We start from the raw sequence: 25,351 nt of genomic DNA, 5'->3' as shown, positions 1-25,351 counted from the left end.
ATGACAATGAATTACTTATCTTTATTCAAAATCTTCATCTCATGTAAATTTTCCCAAGCTTAGCTTCTCATTAGATAATATGTATCTTTTTCTGTGCATCTGCAGCTGACCCCGCTTATCCCCTTAAATAGGCAAACTTAATTTATGTTTGTAGCACTTGTGTTACCCAAATAAAGAGTAGAGGCTCCAAAACAGAAATTATATTCTTTGCATTTATCTTTGGTATCTTCATTTTTCTGAGCGGTCTTCAGCACAGACCCCAACTACCCCTCTTGTTAAGGATGTGTGTCCTGGGCTCTGAATGGCTCAGGTGTATGGGGAAATAAGGATTTTTACCTCAGAAATTTGGTTTCATTCTGGTCCAGGTGAGCAGTTATTGAAAGAATGACTGCTGTTGAGCTCTGTAAAATTAGTTTGGCCTGTCAGGAATTACATCTCCTGGAGTATGCTACTCCCATACTCTATACATCCATATATGCATGTTCTTTCAGTGTCTGTCACTGTTGCCACCATCTGGGTATGCATATTTTTTTCTCCCTCTGTACTGGGTAGTGATACGCTGTGTTCCTTGTTTTCTCTATGGCAGCAGGAAAGATGGTCCAGTGTTTAGCCTGGACTCGGAGCCCTGGGTTCAATTCGCTGATTCCCCACAGACTGCCTGTGTGACTTTGAGCCAAGTCACTTAAGCCTTGTCTTCATTGCTAAAATGATGCTTTTTTTTTTTTTTTTAACATTGGGGTAACTAGTGCATGAGCTATTCCCAGGTAAAAATTCTGTGAAGACAAGACACTTTTATTTTACCACAAAGTCAGCACTATATCCCTGCCTGAGATTAACTTTGCCTAACTAATCTCACAGTAAAATTCAATGCATTGTCTTCACTGTGTTTTCAGTGGGGATAGCTCATATATATTAGTTACCCTGAGGTAAAAATACACTTCTCTTAGTAGTTAAGACAAGGTTTTATATGTCTCTGTGCCTCAATCCTCATTAATGAAAGGGAAATAATAGTACTTCCCAGGGATACTGTGAAGATAAATGCATTAAAGATTGTTAGGATACTATGGAAATGGGGATGTCTAAGTACCAGAGGTAACTAGCTTGCAGAGAGCTGTGCTGGGACAGAATGAGCAGTGATGGTGGAAGGGGTGTGTCAGATTATGGGGACCATGGGTATGGGGAAGGGATATACTGGGACTGAATGAGGAAGGAAGAAAGGAGGAGTAAACAGAGTGAAATAACAGCAATAGCAAAAAGCAGCATTAGGCAAAATGAGGGGGAGGGGGGTTAAGGGGAAAACTATGCCTGTAAGAGGAATTCCAGCATAAAGGTTGGGAGCTGTTGTTTTAGGACTGTTGATCATAACTGACAGCCTCATTAGCAGAGAGAGTTTCAGTGGGCATGGAAACTGAGCTGCTTCTCTCTTCTAGGTGGTCTTCTGATAAAATATTGAGGCATACTGTCATTTCCCATTGAGCTTGTTACAAGGATAAGGAGATGACTTCAGTTTCCAGTTCTGTCACTTGTCACTAATAGATACATAGGGGTATTTCACTGTTTAAATGCTGTTTGACAGTTGTCTGATGTTTTTTTTTTAAGGGTTTTAATTCAAATACATTTCAGTCCACATCTTTAAATGTTAATTCCTTGTGATCATGATCACAAAAAAGGAGGCTCTATAGAATCTGTTTATGGTTTCTCTAGTTTAGTATCTGTTCCCATATTTCCCCTTAACATCGTTATGTATTGCCTTTAACTTAAGTCTACAGATTACTAGAACATAAACTCTGATGAATAACCTCCAAGATCTGTAATGGAAATTAACTTTTTTATGCATTGTAATATACAGTAGTGACTCTCTATTAATGTGTGATTATTTTTTCCCCTCTCTCCTCAGCTCGTTTCTTCTGAGCATGCTGCCCACAGTCCTTATAGTTGGCTTCTTACTGTACACATTAAGACGAGGGCCCGCTGGCATGGGTCGAACAGGGCGAGGAATGGGTGGACTCTTCAGCGTAGGTGAAACCACAGCCAAGGTCCTAAAGGATGAAATAGATGTCAAGTTCAAAGATGTAGCTGGCTGTGAAGAGGCCAAATTAGAAATAATGGAGTTTGTTAACTTTCTGAAAAACCCAAAGCAATATCAGGATCTAGGAGCGAAAATCCCGAAGGTAAGGGAACAATAGCGCAGAAGATGAGGGAGATGTAACACTTATTTTAAACAGCACTTGGTGAATTTTTTTCCTCTCCTCATTTAAAATTATTTCAACTACAAAGCTATTCTCTAGATACTTTGAATCAGAGTAGAAATCTTTAAAGTAGATGGCGCTTTCCAACTCTTGTCTCCTGACAAAGTATCTGAAGAAAAGCCAGTGTTAAGAGCCAACAGTGTGCATTGCTACAAGACTGTCCCTGTCCTGAGGGGCGTACTCCAATTTAATGTTGGCCAAAACTGGAGAACGAGAGAGAGAGAGAATTTACGGACTATCTTATATAATCCATTGTTGTAAAGCTGCCTAACTTTTTTCACCCAGACCCCATCTTACACCTGCCATATTTACGTGCTTTGAATTTACTACTTGCACTAAATCTGTTTTCAAAATCAGGCATCAGATTGCCATTTGTTTTAATCTCTCATATGCTGGTTTAACACTAGTATAAGTTCCAGTGAGATCGGAATCAGGCGTACAGCCTCCTAAACTTAATTCTTCACCTCATTCTAGACCTCTTGTATTGGACTGATTAATTATCATAACATTAAGTGGAGAATATGTTCTGATAGAAATGTTATAACAAATATACTTCCTTTGAAAGAAGCTAATTATGCTCCTTTTTGTAGGGGGCCATTCTGACGGGTCCTCCAGGCACTGGGAAAACACTTCTAGCTAAAGCTACAGCAGGAGAAGCTAATGTTCCTTTCATTACAGTCAATGGCTCTGAGTTCTTAGAGATGTTTGTCGGCGTGGGTCCAGCTAGAGTAAGTCTTTGGCCTTGCTCTGTTGTTGCAGCGTCAGTTCTTAAAGAGACGCTGTCAAGGTTGGTAGGCCAAAAGTTTGATGTACCTTAAGTTAGTCATCTGTTCAATATCCTACTAATAAAGTGAAGTGTTTCTCTTTAAATGATTGCCACAAAGTTACCTTACTTTAAAAAAAAAAAAAAAAAATCAGTGCAGTTATTCTCCAGTTGCAGGCCACCCTGTGTTTGTTACTCTTTACCTTTTGTTGTGTTTGCATAACTTGGTATTAAACGCTCATAATTTTATTCTGATGTGCATATACATTGTGATTGTAGCCTTGGCAATGTCTCCTCCCTCTTTAAATTTTTGTCAGCATTTCTCTGAGACCCTGGGCCCTTTTTAAGTGTCTGTTTGTTCAGAAACTTGTTTGGGTCATAAAAAATTTTGCTTCTAGCTGAAATATGAGCTAGAAAGACTTACTCCAAAAGTTATGTGTATTAAACTTGTTTAGCCATTTGAAATTAACGGAAGGTTAAAAAGTAACATTACAGTTTCAGATGCTGCTTTGCATACATCCATAACTAATCAATGAATTGTGATTAAAAATTAAATGTATGGCTCATCATTAGACAATGTCCAACCCTAAGATTCGAGCACTTTCAATACAGCTTTCAGACATAACTGTAACATAACAGTTTGTTCATCCCTAACATGATTTTGCAGCTGTGTTACTGATAAAAGTGCTTCTTGTGTTAAGGAGTTTTTTGGGTGAGGTGGATACCTGGTCACTAGAACTGCATTAAGACCATTATCTTAACATAGACCAATAGCTTTGACCCATACATGCTTATGTTCTTGTATCAGTAGATTAAAAAAAAAAATTACCAGCCCCACCTATATTAAGGTTGCTCAACACTTCCCATTATAAGCAACTGAGAGCAGTGTCTTATAACTTTATCAGGCTCTAATTATTTAGGCTGAAATTTGTCATGCTGGGTTGAATTGCCTTGGGTTGAATTCTTACAGAAAACTTCTGCCAAAGCATTCAGCCATTTCTGATTTCAAGACTAGGGAAGAATACATTGTTTTGCCCATGTGAAAAATTTCTCCTGATTCTTTTGGGGAAAAAAATGCCTAGCATCCTCCCATTCTTTGGAGCAGAGACATGAAATTTGGCAGGGAGAGATGGCCTATGAGTCTGGAATGTGCATTTTGTGTAGTCCAGGTGAAAAATGCACCCGAATTTGGACAAGATAGATAAGCCTTAAAAAAAAAATAAAATGCAGTTCAGCTCAGTAGAGATTTAATAGCTAAATTCTCTGAAGATTCACTACATATTGAGCATGTTTAAGCCTCTCTCTGAGCTGCTAGTGCTGACCAGATTTGCACATGTGCCATCCACACAAAGTGAGTGAGAATCCTCTGTCCCCCCCACACGCTCCAGTCACAGGCAGAAGATATATGTACTGTTCCCCACAGAGTGATGAAGTATGCTCCAGCCCGGGGCTTCGGGGGCTCAGAAGGACTTTCCCTGTAATGACTGCTCTGGGCCTGGCAGTAAAACTCTGAGCAAGGAGCCTGTTTCTCTGTCTTCTCAGTTACACCCCTGACCCCTGCTAACATCCAGGCAACATGGAGAGGAAAGCTGCCTGATTGAACTGGAGAGGGGACAAAAGCAGGACTGGAAGAGGGAAAGGAGTAGCTTGAGGCCAGGGGACTGAGTTGGAATGGTAGACTGGGACTGGTTGAGCGTGGGGACTGGGATGAGGGGGCACATGTTGAAGGAGGCTGGTACTGGAAGCCATTAAAGAAAAGAGGTGTAGAGAAGACTGAGAGCCAGTTTGTTTGGCAGGGGACTATGACACTGGTACAGGATCTGGAGTTGGGGAGACATTGGGACTGGCTGGACAAGGAACTAGGAACCAGTGAGAAGAATGGGGGCAGGGCAGAGGAGACACAACTTGGATAAGGAGCTAGGATGGGGTGGGGACAACTTGGACGTCTGTGCTTAGAGACTGGGACAAAGTGGGGGAAAGATGGAAAGAAGCAGATTGTACAACGAGCTTGCTGAGGGAAAGTGGGACTGGGAGCTAGTGCTGAGGAAGGAAGAGACTGACTGGATGAGGAGACAGGAGGAGGGAACCAGGACTGACTGAGCAAGGACACTGGGTACAGGAAGTGGCGGGCGGGGGAAGGTGTGGATGAAAACAGCATCTGGTTGGACAAGGATAATGGGATTAGGACAAGGAGCCAGAAGTGAGGAAGACACAGGACTGAGACAAAGAGAGTTTGGAGGAGACTGAGCAAGAGGGATGAAGACTGGGGGAATGGGCAGAAGTCTGTTCCTGCTAGAGAGCACGTCCCTCTGGAACCTGGAATGGAACCTAAGATTTCAGAGTCTCACCATTCTTCTCGTCAGAAAATATTAAGTGAAACCTGCTGACAAAGGGTTTCATCCTCCTCTAGTGCTAGTTCATATAAAGGATGACAATTTACCACTGCTAACAGTTATTGTTGGCTCAAGTAGCAGAGGTCTGTGCTGTGCACCTAAAGGTTCCAACCCTGCTGAAGACCCATGTGAGTGACAGTATGAGGCCACATGATGGAATTTCTGATTTTCAGTTTGCTTTTTTAAAATCCTACAAAATTGTGGTTTAAAAAAAAAAATTTGTTAAAAGAACATTATTAAAGTTGCTACATCAGGCACTCAAAGTGAAGAAACACAAGAGTTAAGGTTACCTGTGTAGTCTTAATTCAGCCCCCTTGTGTATGTGCATTACAATATAAACTTTAATTACATGATCGCATATTATTTTTTTTTCCACAGGATGTCTGCCTCCTTCGTTACACTGTGTGGAAGGTGCTTGATTAATGAGTAGCTGTTCAGTATATTATTGTATCTTGGTTGTTCTATCTGGCCCCAGGCCTTATTTACTGCATACTATTCAAACCCTGCTTTGAATACAGAGTTTAATTTCCTTATCAATTTTTCTATGGTGCTCCTACCAACGGCATCAGAATGCCTCAACATTAATCTTCACAAAACCCCTGTGAGGAGGGGGAATGATGATATCCCCATTTTCTAGATAGGGGGCTGAGGCACAGAGTTAATCAAGTTTCTAGTAATTTGGGGTGCCAAAGTTGAGACAATTAGGACCTAACTTTTCAGTCTTCAGCAGTATATAACACTATATATTCAATTACAGTTCCTGTTGATTTCAGTTTCAACACTTCTGCAAACAGGCCTAGGGTCTCATGTTGGACATGTAGAGAATGAGGAACAAAACAATTAGTGATCACCTGTGGAAAAGTTTCGTTTAAATGATTTTCTTAGCATCACACAGGAACTCTGGCTGAGGCAGGGATAGAATCCAGTTCTCCAGGACATGAGTCCATCCTTTCTCATTACAAATCTGTCAACTTCAACAAACAAGGTGGAGGTCCTGCAGACAAGACTCCTTTATAAAAACAACCCTGATTCATCACTAGAGCAGGTCCATCCTGTTCACTGAAAAAAAATTTGATCATGTAATTTAAAACCATATTATAATATATATGCACAATGGCACTCAACTTTAATTCTAGCACTTCTTAACTTTGAAACCATAATGTTAACATAGTTTTGTGTATAACAGACCATTGTTTTGTCCAAAACTCATTTCTCATTCCACCCCCTTTTGCCTTTTTGGGATATGCCTTTATTTTACAGTTTTAGTAACCTGAGTAATAAAGCTCTGAAGTTGGACTATATTGGCAAATATCTCTCCATAGACCCTTGTGTAAGCTTTCTCTTGGATTGGTTTATTCCCATGGCTTCTCCTTTTCTGTTCTTCCCTGTTAGTGCCCTTCGTCATTTGTTTTTTTTTTTCTCTTGCTGATTTGGCTCTAATGAGACCCTCATGGTCTGATTACCAGGGTGAGACAGCAGAATACCTCCATATGGCCACACAGCATCCAAAAGCCTGACATTCTGCCTCATTGGCTACAACTTTTACAATTGGATATGGTAGTTAATACCTTTGCTTAATTAAACCATAACTTCAAGTATAGCTTGCATACAGGTTTTCCAAGAGAGAAATCTATTGAAAGGTAGAGGTAGGAGTAAGGTGTTTGCAAGTGAGGGAACCCAGAAAAAGGTAGACATTCAACATTTCGTATCACATCTCTTCTTCTTAAATGACCTATATAACTCTAACCCAATTATTTTCAACCTTTGGAAAAAAATTTCCTGTGGCTTCACTTTATATTTGCTAACTTCTAGGCCAATTCCTAGCCAATGTAATGCGGATAGGATGGGACTGAAATATAGGTATGATATTTTAAAATGGCTACAGGTTAAGTATGATCGTGGCCCTAATGTCTCTCTTGAACACATTGGTGTCTTGTACCTGCAGATGATAAACTAAAGCTGACTAAGAACATATCACACGGTAGTCCTAAATACATCTAGTACCTGTGATTTTTTTGGATTGTGAAACTTTTTGTTTTTTATTAATTACAAAAAACTCATACCATATTTAACTTGCCTGCAGTAGAGAAATGCTGCACCACATAGAACTATGTAAAATTGGTGTCACTTTTCTCGACATATCTATTTTGTGGTTATTCAGAGTAAGATCTGTTTACTTGAGTGGGAAAAAAAGTGAGTTGCTAGCTATTGTTGACTTGGAGTCTGTTCTCTTCTTTATTATGATCCAGTTGGGACACTTGTGCAAACCCAGTGAAGGCAATGGGCATGTTAAATGTATCACTAGTGACATAACTTGTCTTATAGAACCTTTATTACTTACTAGTGATAGAGTATTGAGCGATTCCAGTCTGAGTTTGTAGGACTGAACTTTAGAAAAGTAGTCTTTATCCTACAGTGAGTTCTGTATGGGTTGGACAGTCGTCCAACTTGAAAACCAAACATATTTTGATTTGGAATCCATTGAGAGATTAATTGGGACCCCACAATGAAATTGTTAAAGTTACTGTTTCGGATAGAACAGCACTTTAATTATGCAAGTACAACAGTCAGCTGTTTTTCTTTTTATTTAAAAATGTAACTCTCTGGTTTGGTACGTTTTCCTAAAACAATCTCTACAACCTAAGCATGTATGAAAAGACAAGTTTGCTCTTGCATTACTGCCTTTGAGTCTTGCAGTATTGTGGTTTCATTGTAGACTTCCATTCCTTGCCATTTGGGCTAGAGGCTCTTGTTTTGAACATTTAACAGTGAGATTAGCTGGAATCTTAAAAGCCAATGATGTGATACTGATCTCGGGTCTGTTTGTGACTAGATGATTGAAAATAACTGAGGTATTGCCTTCTCTTTTTAAGGTCCGCGATTTATTTGCTCTGGCCCGTAAAAACGCCCCCTGCATTCTCTTCATTGACGAAATAGATGCAGTAGGAAGGAAGAGAGGACGGGGAAACTTTGGAGGGCAAAGTGAACAAGAAAACACACTCAACCAACTTCTAGTAGAAATGGATGGTAACTACTTAGTTTCTAATAGTGGGTTCTAAGAGTAAGACATGGCTGTATCTTGATTATTTTGTAATGGAATGAGATAATATTGTTCATGGACAAAATTATAAATTTTTTATAGATGTGGGTGCAGAAGAAAGAGAAAATGAAAAAATGCATTAGCTGTTTACATCTATAAATCTTAGCTAAGATCCTGGTTAATTATAAGTAAAATGAATATAATTACGTGCTTTTCCCCATTTATTTAAATTAAAGAAAGAGCACTCGGTTTGGCACACATTGAGGTCTTAACTTAAAAGTGTTCAGGAAACAGAAGAGCAGAGATTCTGCACTTGAGGTGTTTCCTTGGCAGATTTGTGTGGAAAAGTCTTTGCTCAAGACTAGTCCATCTCTAGCTAATGTTACTAAACCCACAATTTCATTAGCACTATATTCACTATCAAATATGTAGGATAAACTATATCTTAATACAGTGACTTGCCCAAACCCCTCCCCCCCCTTTTTTTTTTTTACAAGTTTGTGAAAATCCAGACATTTTCCACCATGTATCCTGATGAGTTTCTAAGTCATTAAGTGCAGTATCACTACCTTAGAGCTTGAGTGGATTACTGTATAGTGAAGTGGTTCTCAAACTTTAGCAACCTGAGAACCCCCACTTTGATTTAAATTTTTTTGCAGACCCTCAAGCCAGCTTCTGATTTTCCCCAGGGGGTGATCAACCCTTGCTCAGCCCCAGGCCCTGCCCCCATTCCAGCCCTTCTCCCAAGGCCACACCCTGTCCCCCCTCTTCCTGCCCCCGCTCCATCCCTGCGCTTCCTCTTCCCTGCCTCTTTCTGCCCCCTCCCCCAAGTGCGCCCTGTCCCTGCTCCTCCCCCTCCTTCCCAGCGCCTCCTGCACCCTGTGGAACAGCTGTTCCGTGGCATGCAGGAGGTGCTGGGAGGGAGGGGGAGGAGTTGATCAGTGGGGCCGGTGGCCCTGGTCATGATTTGCGGATCCCCTGGAGTACCCTCTTGGCCCCCCCAAGAGTCTGTGGAACCCAGTTTGAGAACCGCTGGTATAGTGGTTAGTTTTAAAAAGTGCTTCTTTCTAATGCACTGAGTCTTTTTGGCTCACAGAGATGCAGTAATTCTGTAAAGTGGACAGTCTAAACTACTTTCTGCTGCATCAGATCTTTTTTTATTTGTTAATCAATGGTATTAAATATTGTTTACCCACTTCATTGTTCTTTATTTTTTTGGACAGGATTTAACACTACCACAAATGTAGTCATTTTGGCAGGCACCAATAGACCAGATATCTTAGATCCTGCACTAATGAGGCCAGGGCGCTTTGATAGACAGATCTACATTGGTAAGATTATCTACATCTTAGCCTATATGAGTGTGTTCCTACAATCACTTGGGCACATAAGTATTCCCACAAATCATCAGAACTATTCCCATGCCTAAGTGTTTGCTTTTTTAATAGGAAGACATATGTTTATTATGTATTAAGTAAAAATCTTTCTTTTTAAACCCTTAAAGGACCTCCAGATATAAAGGGAAGAGCATCTATTTTCAAAGTTCACCTCAGGCCTCTGAAACTAGAAAGCATCATAGATAAAGATAACCTGGCAAGAAAACTTGCATCACTAACTCCCGGGTTTTCAGGTAAGTGAATTCTAAAGCTGTACTTGCTCTAAATATACTCATTATATCAGCTGTACCAGCTATTGGGACTGCAGATACTGTTTTCTTTCCTTCCCCAACCTCCTACATCTTTACTTTTCTGAATGGCTAATAATTTTTAGGTACAGTATGAAATTCTTCCTCTGTTCCATCATTGTGACAGATCCAAATGGCAGTTCCCTCCTCCCTTCACCAAAAGGCACCTCATTCTCACTACTACTGAAACTGATTTATTTTTATTTATTTTTTTAAATACATTACTTTTGATGTTCCTTTTCTGACTCTAAATGTTACTGGGGAAAAACCCATGTTTTTTATTTTGTAATGTGTTTTATAATGCATTTTTATTTTCTACCCCAGCAGAAAGCTGTTATAATCAAATGTTGTCATGACTTTTTCTCAGATAGTGAGACATGCTTCCCAATAATGGGTTATGGAAATTTTAATCTCTGTTCTCATCCAGCCCAGGTCTCTATTGACCAAAGGTTGTTGCCATCTACAGTGGTGGTCTATATAAAACTTTGTCTGTCTCTATGTTGCTGTATTTGTCTACAACACTGTACCACCACCATAGTTGTCCTCAGTTGGTGTCATTCTATGGAGTCTTTGTAGACATACCAATGATTCAATGGCTTGAAGCCAGAGCTGCTGTTTTGTTCTTACCAGAAATCATTCCAAAGCAAGGTTTGAGATGCACTGGGTCCATATGGGGGAAGCCTTCACTGTTGCTACCCTTTCTGTACCTGGTCTATGGCTAGATAGCAGACTTTAGGTTGTAGGACTTAACTAGTTGAGTACTTCACAAACAATACATTCCTTTTAATAATTGATTTAAAGAATTAGGCCCATTAATCTTACTGAATGTATTTATACAGCATAATATATTAAGTGGAGCTCTAGTTCTTTAACATTACTTAATTTGAGTCACTATTACAAACAGATTTTTCTGTAACAATTACAACCATTCTCTCAGGCTTTGTTGTGACATTTGTTTTATTGGGATGCTTCCGTCACTTAGCCAAGCACCAGACTGTTGTCATCCTGTTAGTGCTAAGAGAAATCAGTAATTGGAAATGACACTTGATGAGTATCCTCTGCCTTGGTTTTTAGGTGCTGACATAGCTAATGTTTGTAATGAAGCTGCTTTGATCGCTGCAAGACACCTTTCAGATGCCATAAACCAAAAGCACTTTGAGCAAGCGATTGAACGAGTAATAGGAGGTGAGAGAATAGAATGGATCATTGGTCAACAAGGGAAAAGTGTAGCAGAAGGTTTCTATTTAAATGCTGTAGTTTAGATCTATTTCAGATATTTTGAAAAATAAGTCTTTAGTTTTGCACTAACTGGTTAATGTTGTATCTTAAGATTTTAAAAATTGGCATCACATATTAAAATGTTCCTCTGCCTCACTAATTCTCCATTCCATTACAAATCTCATCAGGAAACTTCTTTTCTCATTTGCTTAAGCTGAGGGGAAGAACAGCTAACTCTTTATCACTTAAAAGCATTTTGAGATCCACTTAGTTTGAAAGATGCCATTCAAAATAAAGTGGTATTGTGTTTGATTTAAAGAGGGAAGTTTTAGTATAGTGCATATACTGAAGAAGTATTATGTCCAAATTAGGAAGCCTTTTTGATAAAAGTACAACATGCAAAATACTAATTTCTTTATCTTCAAGGTGAATACGGAATTTAAAGTCTTGCATCTCTTTTTCGGGTCTCTTGACTTAACAATATATTCCATACATGGTTGTTACAGGCATGTTATCAATACATAAGAGATGCCAATAGGAAATGGAATGTAAAGTGTTTTTGGTGGAAGAGGGTGTGTCTGAAACTTTTGGTAAGTTAATGTGTTCTTTGTAAAGGTTTGGAAAAGAAAACGCAGGTACTGCAACCCGAGGAGAAAAAGACAGTAGCGTATCATGAGGCAGGCCATGCAATAGCAGGATGGTTTCTGGAACATGCTGACCCACTCTTAAAGGTAAAATAGAAAAAGGAAAAAAAAAATCCCTTGCTTAGAAAAAGGGACACTAAATTAGAAGTATAAGGTTACTAATTCACTTTTTCTTATTCCTCGTTTTGGGAAGAAAATACAAAAACATGGTATTTGTTGCTGTCCTGTCAGGTATTAAAACATAGTTTCATGGAAGACCATGTGAGTTCTAAGATGCTACTTTCTTGGTTCTCCTTTGCAGCTAGCTTTTTCTTAACTATTTCTGATAAGTTTTTATGGGGTCGTCTATTAAGGGCCTTCTTGGAAAGTGAAAGGGACTCCTATCTGGCTCAAAATAAATATGTTCTGTTGAGTAGCTTGATGCCATATTACTATGCTACAGTACTAAGAATTGTCTTGTCTACTGGAATTTCCCAATGTCCTTTATGAATCCAGCATCCTCCTGGTTTTGTTTCAAAAGAATACAAAAGATTAGAAACTAGATAGTTTGTGAGATTTAGGGCCTGCCTTGGTTAGATCAGATTCAAATCTGGGTCAATTCAATAGTGACCAGAACTTGTAACCATATGATAGCTATTCAGCAGTTTATGAGAAATGAACTTATGAGTCTCAGTGAAGTTGTTCAAGTACAAAAACCACCACAACAGTTCACACTAATTGGCAACTTTGTTGGCAGTATTAGCAGAGAGGCCAAAGACAGTGTGGAATTCAGATTTAATTTCCAATCCAATGCCTAGAGAGGTTTCCTCTAGGTTTGAGGAACACTGAGAAGGGGTCAGACTGCCGGTTCTCAGCCTGGTGGAGGGGTTGTGACCAGGTATAATGGGGTTGCAACCACACTGTCCTCATATTACTAAATGAGAGGGGAGGGTCCGAGCTCTGCTTTGACAACCTGAGCGAAGGAGTTTCAGTATGTAAGAGGTTGAGAACCACTGAGCTAGGTACCTTATGAGTTCAGAATACAATTTAGGAATTGATAAAACATTTCTACATTATAATTGGTAATGAGCCCTTTTTGGATTTGCTGAAAAATTATCCTAAATCTTTATTACTTCTAGCATTCTCAGTAATGACTACATTATGCCCATCCATTCCTTCCATTCTGTTGATCATTCTCTCACCTCTTCTAACCTTCTTGTTAATGTAATCCAAAACCTGCCAGCTTTTTGTGTACAGACTAGATTGCATCCCAAGTATCAGTTTTAGATTTGATGAAAAGTGCTAGATTAACAGCACTGGAAATTAAATCTTTTCTCATAAAAAATATTGTACAATTATAAATAGGCCAATCTAGATAAGTGTTATGTTTCAAGATGGCTGCTACTAGAGTTCTGCTTTGAATAGACTACTGAAGCCACAGTCCAGGGTAGCTGAAGCTGCTGCATATGTGGGAAAAACATTTTAATGTGTACAGGCTGGAGTCTTAATTTGCAGGAGAAAAGGATTTGAAAAAATGACCTCTGGTAGGCAGTAATGCCCTTGGTATTGAGCTTTTAAAATATTATATGCCATTGTCATGGGATGATCTAGAGGGTAAAGATCACGGAGCTGAGGTCAGGAGGTGTGGCTTTGAGACCCTAAAATGAAAACCTCACCTCTGCAGTGCCTATCTGCTTTGATATTTTTACTGTTCGTTACTATGCCATTTCATCAGTATAATCTACCTAGCATATTTTTCTTTCTTTTGGATCAGAATTCAGGAGTTAAATATTTAAGCTTATATTAATTTTTAAAAGGTAAAATAGAGATATTTCACAGTTTGGGAATAAAGAACTAGATCTGTATCAGAACTCTAAATTTCTTTTAGGATTTCTAATGTCTCCAGTCCATAGTTTGGTTTACATAGAGCGATAGTGTAGGTTAAATTCAATTGAATAGGTATCCTCTGGGGGCATCCAGCTTTAAAAACATTGATCCAGGGTTTGTTCTAATTATCTGAGTTTAAACTCAGATGCACAAAGCTTGACAAGCAGATGGCTGAATACAATCTCCTGATTCCAGTTTTAACTATCTGGGTATCAAGTAATTGTGCTACTAGTTATTTTCTGTTTTTAAAATTATCCATTCGTCTCCAACTGCAGGCGTCCCAAACTCCTACAACTTATGCAGAAGGCTATTAAACATGGACACCCTCCTTGACAATAAATGGAAAAAGGATGTCAAGAGTTCTGTACACCCTGTCACAGGACACTTAATACTAAAAGGGCTTAAAGTTCCTTACTATCACCAAATCATATTTACTTGATTTAAGTATCTTTGAATCTTCTTTGTCTGAATAAAATATTAGGACACGTTGTAATAGCTGTATCCAGGTATAATAATAATATATTTTCCAGGTACTTCCCTTAGCTGTTGATATCGCTGGTTAGGATCATCCACATCCTAAGCCTATTTCATAGTTTGAAGGGTATGTCTAAAGTCCTATCCTGTCACAAATTCTAAGCTTACCATTAAATCTGAAGGGTGTGATGTTCTTAGAGTGCTTGCTCATGTCCATTCCATATTAGGGGTGTGTGCTCGCCACATGGACTGGTGCCGGAAGCTTTTCCCTTAGCAGTATCCATAGGGGACCGGCTCTGGTGCCCACACAGCACGGTATAAGGGGCGCTGCCGGCTCCCTACACCCTCAGTTCCTTCTTGTCACCAGTGACGGTGCTGGAACATCTGCTGCTTCAGCTAGCGTTGTTTCATTCTCTGTTCTTGCGAACTTTGAAAATCTGTAATATAGTTGTATATAGTTAGTAGTTTCTTAGGGTATGTCTTCATTACCCACCGGATTGGCAGGCAGCGATAGATCCAGCGGGGATCGATTTATTGCGTCTAGTCTAGACGCGATAAATTGACCCCCTGAGCCCTCTCCTGTTGACTTCTGTACTCCAGCACCACGAGAGGCGCAGGCAGAGTCGAAGCGGGAGCAGCAGCAGTCGACTCATCGCTGTGAAGACACCACGATAAGTTGATCTAAGTACGTCGACTTCAGCTATGTTATTCACGTAGCTGAAGTTGCGTAACTTAGATTGATTCCCCTCCCATCCAGTGTAGACCAGGGCTTAGTTACTTTTAGTAGTAGTTCTCAACTCTTTTAGTTCCAAACGGGACTCAGCCGGGAAATGGGGCATGCCCCGGTCCCCAGGCTTTAAGCCCTGCGATTGTTGCAAACAGCCTATGCCCATCAGTGATCCATGTACCAGTTGCCTGAGGTGCTTAGGCGAAGGGCACATAAGTGACAAGTGCCATATCTGCAAGTCCCTTAAGCCTAGGACAAAGAAGGAGCACGATATCCATCTGAAAGTGCTCCTAATGGAGTCGGCACTCGCTCTGGCACTGGAACAGCGGTCCGACTCCACACCAAGCACCGCAGCTTCCGTGTGCATTGCTCTGCCGGCACTATCCATGAGACGGCACAGGTCCTCCTCCACAGCTGCGGTCAAGAAGCCAAAAAAAAAACTGAGGAGGAGATCTCCTACCTCCTTTAAGGGAAAGGAGAGGGTTGGGCGTGAGCCACAACCCATGCCGGGCAGCTCAACACCCCCGTTGGGAACTCAGTCCCCAGCTCAGGTAAAGCAGTGCAGCCCATCCCATACTTTACTTGCGACTCCGGATAGCGGTGCAGGCCCCAGCCAGTTTCTGGTGCCGTTGACACCCAAAGCCCTTCAAGCAGCTCAGGAAAGCCGGACATTCCTGGTGCCACCCACACCGGCTGCAGCGGTACCCCGGTCTCGGGGAAAACCCGCATTGGGACCTATGCGTGTGTCCCTGCCTCAGCGGCTCTGTTGCCTATCAAGGGGACATCCCACCATTGCTCGCCCACCCAAAGCCGTCATGCCTCAGAACTAGGGAGGCAGGCTCGGTGGAGGGTGACCTACCAGACTGTTCCCTGGATCCATCTTTCCCAATATTCTCCAACCATCTTTCCCTTTTCCTCTCTGCTTGGACTGCTATAACTTCAGACTGCTCGGTCCTCAGCACTGTGGAAAAGGGTTATACCCACCAGTTCCTTTCTACCACCCCTTCCCACCCATCTTCCCTGTCCCTCTTCAGGGACCCCTCTCACGAGAGTCTCCTAGCACAGGGGGTAAAGGGGTTGCTACAGCTGGGTGTGGTGGAAGAAGTTCCTCTCGAGTACAGGAACAAGGGGTTCTATTCCCAGTACTTTTTAAACCCAAAGGCCAAGGGTGGTCTACAGCCCATCTTGGACCTGCGAGACTTCAACAAGTACCTAAGGAAGCTGAAATTCCACATGGTCTCTCTGGCTTCTATTATCCGCTTCCTGTATCCGGGAGACTGGTGTGCTGCCCTTGACTTGAAGGATGCTTGTTTCCATGTAGCAATCTCTCAAGAACACAGACACTTCCTCCAGTTTACGATGGGCCCCACCACTACCAATTTGCAGTCCTCCTGTTTGGCCTGGTGACAGCACCGAGGGTGTTTACCAAGTGCATATCTGTGGTAGTGGCTTACCTCAGTCGCCGGGGTATCTAGATCTACCCGTACCTCGACAACTGGCTCATCAAGGGCAGCTCCAGGTCTCCAGTCCAAAGGGATGTTGTGGTACTTCAAGCCAAATGCCGCTCTCTGGGCCTACTGGTAAATGACAAAAAGTCAACGTTAGTGCCAATGCAGAGGATAGAGTTAATTGGAGTGGTCCTCGACTCGACTTGCGCCAGAGCGTTCCTGCTGCAGAAAAGGTTCCAGACGTTGACGAACTTCATCACGGAATCTCCACATTCCCACTGACTACAGCAGTCTGTGCCTGCTGGGCCACAAGGCAGCATACACTTAAGTGGTCCACCATGCCAGGCTCCGGATGCAGCTTGCAACAATGGCTGGGGACAGTCTATTCCCAGTCCCGAGACCCCCTGGAGAAGATCATTACCATTCCCCAGGTGATACTTACCTCGCTGCGATGGTGGACCGACAGTCCTGGAGGGGCTTCCATTCGACAATCCCTCCTCACTCCATCGAGTTGATGTCGGACGCCTCAGACCTTGGCTGGGGTGCACATCTCAGTGTCCTCCAGATTCAGGTTGTGGTCCCCGCAGGAGGCACAATTGCACATAAATGTCAAAGAGCTCCAAGCAGTCCGGCTGGCATGTAGTCTTCCTGCCCCACCTGTTGGGCAAGGTGATACAAGTCCTGACAGGCAACACAGCCTCAATGTTCTACGTCAATAGGCAAGGGGGAGCGCAATCGTCAGCTCTGTCAGGAGGCACTCTGTCTCTGGGTCTTCTGCATCAGCCACAAAATCCACCTGGAAGCTTGTCACCTTCCAGCGTCAGGAATATGCTGGCAGACCAGCTCAGCAGGCGCTTTTCCTCTTGCCACTAGTGGTCACTCCATCCAGAGGTAACCTGCATGATCTTCCAAAGATGAGGAACTCCCCAAGTGAACTTGTTCGCTACCAGATCAGGAAATGTCACCGGTTTTGTTCTCGGCAAGGTCTAAGCAAGGGCTCCCTCTCCGATGCCTTCCTCCTATCGTGGTCAGAGAGCCTGATGTACGTGTTCCCTCCGATTCTGCTCATCGACAGGACCCTGGCAAAGATTGAGACGTGGTGCAGGTTATCGTGATTGGCGTGGCCTTGCCAGCACTGGTTTGGCATGCTCATGAACCGGACTGCAGCCCCTCTAGGAGTCCTGCCCAACGGACCAAACTTGCTGTCACAGGACCATGGTTGGCTATTACACCCCAACCTCGGGTCCCTCCACCTTGGCGTGGATGCTGCGTGGCTGAACCCAGAGGAGCGGACCTGTTTGGAAGGGGTCCAACAGGTCCTCCTGGAAAGTAGGAAGCCCTCAACTAGGCTGACTTACCTGGCCAAGCGGATGAGGTTTTCCCGCTGGGCATCCGAACGGGGCACCTCTCCCTCATGTTCCTATATACAGGCTGTCCTAGACTACCTGCTCCATTTGAGAAACTAGGGCCTGCCACACTCTTCCATTAGAGTGCATCTTGCGGCCATCTCTGCTTTTCACCCACCGATCCAAGGACAGTGTTTTCCCATAACATGATGGTCAGATTCCTGAGAGGGCTTGAGAGACTCTTCCTGCAGGTACAGGCTCCCATTCCACAGTAGGATCTTAACTTGGTCCTCTCTAGGCTCACTGTCCTGCCCTTTGAGCCTCTGGGTTCCTGCTCCTTTTCCCACCTGTCAGTGACCTTCCATGATGTTAGTCTTGACCTCAGAGCCTCCATACACGGTCTTCTACAAAGATAAGGTTCATTTGCGGCCCCACCCTTCCTTCCTGCTGAAGGTGGTCTCCACCTTTCATATGAACCAGGACATCTTCCTTCAGGTGTTCTGTCCCAAACTGCACAAGACCAGTGAGGAGTGGATATCCAGGGCGTGAAGACGTCTGAGGGCCTTGACATTTTACTTAAAGCGTACCAAGCCTTTCCGTAAATCAACCCAACTCTTCATTGCTACAGCAGACAGGATGAAGGGCCTTCTGGTGTCCTTGTAGAGGATTTCCAATTGGATCACCTCATGCATAAGGACCTGTTACGACCTGGCGGGGGTTCTGCTGCCAACAATTATCAGACCCCACCCAGTGAGAGCACAGACATCTTTGGTGGCCTTCCTGGCGCACATCCCTATCCAGGACATCTGTAGAGCCGCAACATAGTCTTCTGTCCACGCATTTACTGCTAATTATGCCATCGCTCAGCAGGCCAGGGAAGACTTGGTTTTGCTCAATATCTTCATTAACGTTGTGGAGGATGGCGTGGATTGCACCCTTAGCAAGTTAAACAAATTAGAGGATTGGGCCAAAAGAAATGTGATGAAGTTCAACAAGGACAAGTGAAGAGTCCTTCACTTAGGATGGAAGAATTCCATGCACTGCTGCAGACTAAGGACCGAGTAGCTAGGCAGCAGTTCTGCAGAAAAGGACCTAGGGGTTACAGTGGACGAGAAGTTGGATATGAGTCAGTCTTCTTGGCAACAACGGCACACTGTTAACGGCATTTTGGGCTGTATAAGTAGGAGCATTGCCAGCAGATCGAGGGACGTGATCATTCCCCTCTGTTTAGCATTGGTGAGGCCTCATCTGGAGTGCTGTGTCTAGTTTTGGACACTTCAAGAGGGATGTGGAAAAATTGGAAAGAGTCCAGCGGAGGGCAACAAAAATGATTAGGGGGCTGGAGCACATAACTTATGAGGAGAGGGTGAGGGAACTGGGATTATTTAGTCTGCAGAAGAGAAGATTGAGGGGGGATTTGATAGCTGCTTTCAACTACCTGAAAGGGGGTACAAAAAGGATGGATCTAGACTGTTCTCTGTCTAGATGACAGAACGAGGAGTAATGGTCTCAAGTTGCAGTAGGGGAGGTTTAGGTTGGATATTGGGAAAAACTTTTTCACTAGGAGGGTGGTGAAGCACTAGAATGCGTTGCCTAGGGAGGTGGTAGAATCTCTTTTCTTAGAGGTTTTTAAGGACAGGCTTGACAAAGCCCTGGCTGGGATGCTTTAGTTGGGGATTGGCCCTGCTTTGAGCAGGGGGTTGGACTAGATGACCTCCTGAGGTCCCTTCCAACCCTGATATTCTATGCTTCTGTGATGCTGAATTCGGCAGAGATGTGTTGCAATCTACACATCCGTGAACTCCTGCCCGCCTCCAATGGTACTGCTTTGGAGTCACCTAATATGGAATGGACATGAGCAAGCACTCGAAGAGGAAAAGACAGTTACCTGTTCTACAAGCTGTGTTGCTTGTGTCCATTCCACAGCCCGCCCTCCTTCCCCACTGTTGGAGTTTCCAGAAAGAAGGAACTGAGGGTGGGGAGAGCTGGTGGCACCCCTTTTCCAGTGCCGTGGGGGTGCCACTCCAGAGGACGCCAGAGCCGGTCCCCTACCGATACTGCAAAGGGAAAAACTTATGGCACCGGTGCATGTGGTGAACACACACAACTAATATGGAATGGACGCGAGCAACGCGTCTTGAACACCATTTACGGAAAAGGTAACTAGCTTTCTTTTTTTCTTGAACCAAGGTATCTATTATCCCACGTGGCAAAGGATTGGGTTATGCCCAGTATTTACCCAGAGAACAATACCTTTACACCAAAGAGCAGTTACTTGACAGAATGTGCATGACACTGGGAGGACGTGTGTCAGAACAAATCTTCTTTGGAAGAATTACAACAGGAGCCCAAGATGACTTGAAGAAGGTGACTCAGAGTGCATATGCTCAGGTTTGTACTTCAAGTAGGAAATTTTATTGTCTGTTTCCCACTAAACTGTTTTTAATACAAAATAACTTTGAAGAAGAGCACACTTTGGCTGGCTGGCTGGCTAGGTTTTTGAGTTGCAGAATTTAGACCATATTTTATTGAGCAAGGTTATATTGTCATGCAGTATGCATTTGTTGCATGATATTGGCACTTTGTCTTAGCAATAATCCATGGCTGGGTTGTGATCATTGCATCATACACATGGTTTAATGGCATAGAGATCAAATCAAAGCTGATTGCTCTGCAGGAATGTGTGTGTGTGTGACATGGCTAAACTCAAATGTGTGAAGAAATTTTGCACTTAGAAAATGGCTTTAATATTTTAGTTTACAAGTTTGGTTTTGTGGACACATTCTTGTAATTATATAGCTTAGAGTCCAGATTGCTCAACTAGATTGAATCCATGGGTATGTAGTTAATAGCTGGAAACCGTATGTTTAATGCACCACATGCTGTAAATCTAAGGATGAAAAGAAGGCTATATTCCAGTGTTTAACATAAACAAGACTTCTCAATGGTGATTTGTGGTGTTATTAATGTAAAGATGCAACTGAGTGAGGTCATTAGCAATGTTCCCTCTAATTTTTTCCATCCATGTGCGGAATAAATTTTGTTATATGCACGGAGGTCTGTGCGGAAGTTAGTTAATCAGTATATGGGGTCAAGAAGATATTTCCTACTATTCCAGGGTACATTTACAGGATGGTGATACTTTTACCTTCTGAGTGTCTTGAACTGAATTTCAAATGTACTCTTGACTCAACACACTAACTGTCATTATGTTCTGTTTAAAATTTTTAAATACTTTGTGGAAAACTTTTGAAAAGAACAGAATTACCATACTTTGAGACATGGGTGAGGTAATAACTTTTATCGGACCAACTTCTGTTGATGAGAGAAACAACCTTTCGAGCTACACAGACCTGAAGAATAGTTGTGGGTAGCTCGAAAGGTTGTTTCTGTCAGCATCAGAAGTTGGTCCAATAAAAGATATCACCTCACTCACCTTGTCCCTCTAATATCTGGGGACCGACATGGCTACAACACTGCATACAATGATACATATGTAACTCAGAAACATTCAAGCATCGTGAGTATTTATATGGCATTATGCATCTTGGCTGTTTACAGATCTTTTTGAAATATGTCAAAGATAAATAGCTATGAATCTCCTATTTGAAGGAATCTGTTAGTGATTTACAAAAGAGGGAATTAACACTAGTGTTATGTGTTTTGTAGAAAAACTATTTTCTCATTCTCATAAATATATATTTTAATTCATCTTATAAATAGGTTACTTTTGCTTGATGCTCTATTTTCCAATATTACACTAATAAATTCAAAATCTAAGTCTTCCACTTACTGCACTGTTCATCTTTCAGATTGTTCAGTTTGGCATGAATGAAAAAGTAGGGCAGATTTCCTTTGATCTCCCTCGTCAAGGGGACATGGTATTGGAGAAACCTTACAGCGAGGCAACTGCAAGACTGATTGATGAAGAAGTACGAAATCTTATTAACAGTGCATATGAAAGGACAGTAACTCTCTTGATGGAGAAGAAGGCAGATGTGGAGAAGGTAGGCTTTATAATAAAATCTCTTATCACCAATGTCAAGTTTACTAGCTAAAATGGTCAGAATGAGCTGAATACATAGATTAATATGCATAAATATTCACATAACAATGTTGAGTATTGGACCAATACATTCTTCAACAATATAAAGCATTTAAATGTCTTGTAATAAGTTGAGTACTTGCCAATATGCCACAAGATTTATAAGAAGTATATTGTGAACTATTATTCCAGTATCTTCATAGCTGTACTTAGGATTGTTCTGTTAGCAAGTTTTCTTGCAAAGTCAAAGACAGAATTACTCTTCTGCAAATCCTACAGCTGGTGAAGGGAGGAAACAATAAAACTGTCAAATTAAACATCAAGGTTCTGGAGACACTAGGTATCTGGAAGAGTATGGAGTAAAACTTCACTTTAATCTTATGGGAGATGAATGTGTTAAATTCTTTCCTCTTTTTCTCCTCCCTCTGAAATGTTTTTACATTTTAGATAACAGGACCCTCTGCTTACAGATTGGTAATAGTGCATCTTGGGGATCCCACTTCAGTTCAGGTTCCCCTCCTCCATAAGCTTTACCTCTGATCCAAAGAGACTGATCTTTCAAGGACAATACCGTTTTCTTGGATGTGCATTATCTGACAGACTTATCTGCAAGAAGACAACAACTTGTATGGGTTTCTGTCAGAGTGGTAAAGCTGACTACCACCCTAAGAAAGACAGAATGTGCAGTAGTGCCTCATCATCAAAAGGGACAGTTATAAAGTTTGGCAAAACTTTATCTGAAGTGTAATGGCCAATGAGAATACAGGAGCCAAGTGTCTGTCAATCACACTTCTCTATTTCCTGTTTATTAAACCATTGTAAGCTTTCTTGTTTTCCTTGTTAACATTTAATCCCTCTTCTCAGTCTCTCCCTCCCTATTTCATAATGTTTCATCTTTCTATGATGAAATATTCTTTTAAGTACAGTCCAAAGAAATGTAGTATTCTTCTGCTGTTGTCCTTGTCATAGCTTACGCTTCCGTTACTTAAGCATTGAATGCTATACAAGACATCACTTGCCCAAGAAGCCTGCAACCTACAGTCTTATACTACTCTTCTCTTGATACTGTACATGCTATATTCTGCAGAGTGAAACTTAGCCAGTAATAGCTTTGTTTTGTAGCTTGGACAATACTCTGAACATAACAGTCAACCTTAGACCCATTGTACCTTGTAATAGTCTGGGGGGCAAAGATACAGGAGCAACTAAGAAACTGGCCTTCTATCCATTATTAAATCCCTGTAACATTCTCCAGAGCCCTCGAGCAGCAGCAGCATTATGCTGAATCAGCCATCCGTGAGCAACAGTGGTATTCAAGGCACTGCACCTGATAATCAGAGTTTTAAAAGTGCAAAACTCTCAACTACTTTTACGCACATTGAAGCTCTTGCAGCATGAAGTGAACCTTGTTGAGAATCCCAACTCTCCTCCTAAAATGTACCAGCATAGAATTTTGAAGCACAGACTGCCTCTCTAAGTGCTCTCCCTCTTTCACGTGAGAAAGAAATACATCTTGTACCTGTTTGTGTAATGTCATTTGTTGCTATTTTCAGGTTGCTTTACGACTGTTGGAGAAGGAGGTACTAGATAAAAGTGATATGGTTGAACTACTTGGCCCAAGACCATTTGCAGAAAAATCTACTTACGAAGAATTTGTTGAAGGCACAGGCAGTCTAGATGAAGATACTTCACTCCCAGAAGGCCTTAAAGATTGGAACAAAGATCGTGAAAAAGAGGAGGAGGAGACCACAGATGAACAGATTGCCAAGCAGATAACAGGAGGGATGCCATTTTAGTTTTGAAGTATGCTGTGGTATAAAATTGCACAATATTTTTATTTGCATTGTGAAACGACTGGAAAACACTTCAATAGTTTGATTTAAGAACCATCTGCATATTCAAACAAATCTTTAGTGATGGTAAACAGAAGAGCAAGGGTTGACACAGGGATAAGAATACTCAGATCCGTCTTAAGCTGTCATTACTTTATAGGTAAAAGATGATCGCTTCTGAGCTGTCAGCTAAGGGAGATGTCAATTAGAGATTGGCCTGCACTGGAACTCGAGAACTGAACCCCCCTCAAACTTCGGAATGGTTTGGATCCAAGTCCAAATTCTGTGGCAAGGTCCATTTCTAAATTTATTTAAGGTGATGCAAATTAAGGTTCCATAATATTGATCTAGAAAGTCTGTATATGTGGCATCTACCCAAATGTGAATCATTTTAACATCTATATGTGTGGGGAAACATATTTTTATATGCTTAGCCAAGGGTCTAATCAGCTTACGAAAACACTCGACGTTTCTGCAATGCATCCGCTTTTTTTCACCCTCTTGCTATTTAATTTTAGTCTCCCCCCCTCGCCCCCCCCCAACCAATTTGTTCACAGGGAACGGCCATGTACATTTACCATGAAATTGGAGACCCATTGAATAGCTTTACAGTTATGGTCATGGTTCAGTGTCTTAAAGTGTAAAACTAAATTAAACTTCTGCAGTTTTAATATAATGTGGGTTTTTTTTCTACAGGGAGCTGTAAGATATTGAATATGTGAATGCACTTTGTTCATTGTGTAAATAAGATTTCTTTGAAAGTCATTAAAATCAGAACATTGTACTTTTCTGAATACACTGTCTTGCCATTTATTTTAGGTTGTTTTCTTATGAAAAATTTTTGGCCCAACTCAGGTCTTTATTTGAGCAAACTCCTACTGACATGAGTATAAGCTTTTCCTGAGTTTTATACACCAGGATTATTCCTTGTAAATGTAAAAAGTCTAGTAACCGTCTACTTCTGTCTTTGTGCAAGCACTTGAAAGTTTGTAGAGGGCTGGTGTAGATGGAATAGTTAATATATCATATCTGAACGCTGGTGTCCAATCTACTTACAATCTACAATCTCCAATCTACCTGAGTTTGTTGTTTTTCTAACCTCAATTAGGCAATAGTTCTCTGCACAGATTCTGCACACAGTTTAACACAGTACACGTAGTCCGTTCTCTAGATTACGGGTTGCATCAGTTAAGGAATTCTTATTTTTGGAAAAGTTCATTGTCAGGCTCCATCATTGAAAAGAGAAATGATTCCATCTAGATTATCTTCTGTCTCTTTAGGAGGAGGAAGACGAGGAAAATTGAACCACTGGTCTCCTTTGTGATGGTCAAGTGATCCATTAATATTTTCTTTTCTTGTGACTGAAACTTCATGTTTTAGTGAATGACCATTTAATTGGTTCCAGCAATACATTCTGATGAAAAGGTAGTATGGCAATAGAAAAGAAAACCAGTAATAGTCTCTGAGAAGAAGTCTAGGTTGGTAATGAGTGGCTTGCATACAAGAGTGTAGATCCTTAGAGAGCTGTAGGTAAAAGAGCTATCTCCTGTAACTTTTCTGCCCCTCCCCTCATAATATGAAGTCTTTTTTAAATTGGCATTTACAAACTGGGCCAGGCTGAC

General features: G+C 41.6%; 1 protein-coding gene across 3 annotated transcripts in view; it reads left to right on the top strand.

The window, feature by feature from the left end:
• The window catches only part of AFG3L2 (AFG3 like matrix AAA peptidase subunit 2), a 43,664-nt gene extending 19,141 nt beyond the window's left edge, over window positions 1-24,523 (top strand). Inside the window, exons 8-17 of one of the 3 annotated variants that reach the window (XM_073331635.2) lie at window positions 1,898-2,171; window positions 2,840-2,977; window positions 8,279-8,432; window positions 9,669-9,776; window positions 9,950-10,075; window positions 11,204-11,314; window positions 11,963-12,078; window positions 20,043-20,243; window positions 21,665-21,859; window positions 23,451-24,523. In XM_073331635.2, coding sequence (XP_073187736.1) covers window positions 1,898-2,171; window positions 2,840-2,977; window positions 8,279-8,432; window positions 9,669-9,776; window positions 9,950-10,075; window positions 11,204-11,314; window positions 11,963-12,078; window positions 20,043-20,243; window positions 21,665-21,859; window positions 23,451-23,693 — 1,666 coding nt within the window. In that variant the 3' untranslated portion in view covers window positions 23,694-24,523. The remainder of the gene's footprint in view (window positions 1-1,897; window positions 2,172-2,839; window positions 2,978-8,278; window positions 8,433-9,668; window positions 9,777-9,949; window positions 10,076-11,203; window positions 11,315-11,962; window positions 12,079-20,042; window positions 20,244-21,664; window positions 21,860-23,450) is intronic. The other 2 variants (XM_073331637.2, XM_073331636.2) reach the window with 2 other exon arrangements.
• Window positions 24,524-25,351: the final 828 nt, after the last annotated feature.

The sequence above is a fragment of the Lepidochelys kempii genome, chromosome 2 (genome assembly GCF_965140285.1).
Source record: "Lepidochelys kempii isolate rLepKem1 chromosome 2, rLepKem1.hap1, whole genome shotgun sequence".
NCBI lineage: Eukaryota > Metazoa > Chordata > Testudines > Cheloniidae > Lepidochelys > Lepidochelys kempii.
The sequence above is the reverse complement of the archived record's forward strand: the minus strand, read 5'-3'. Positions and strand labels throughout refer to the sequence as shown.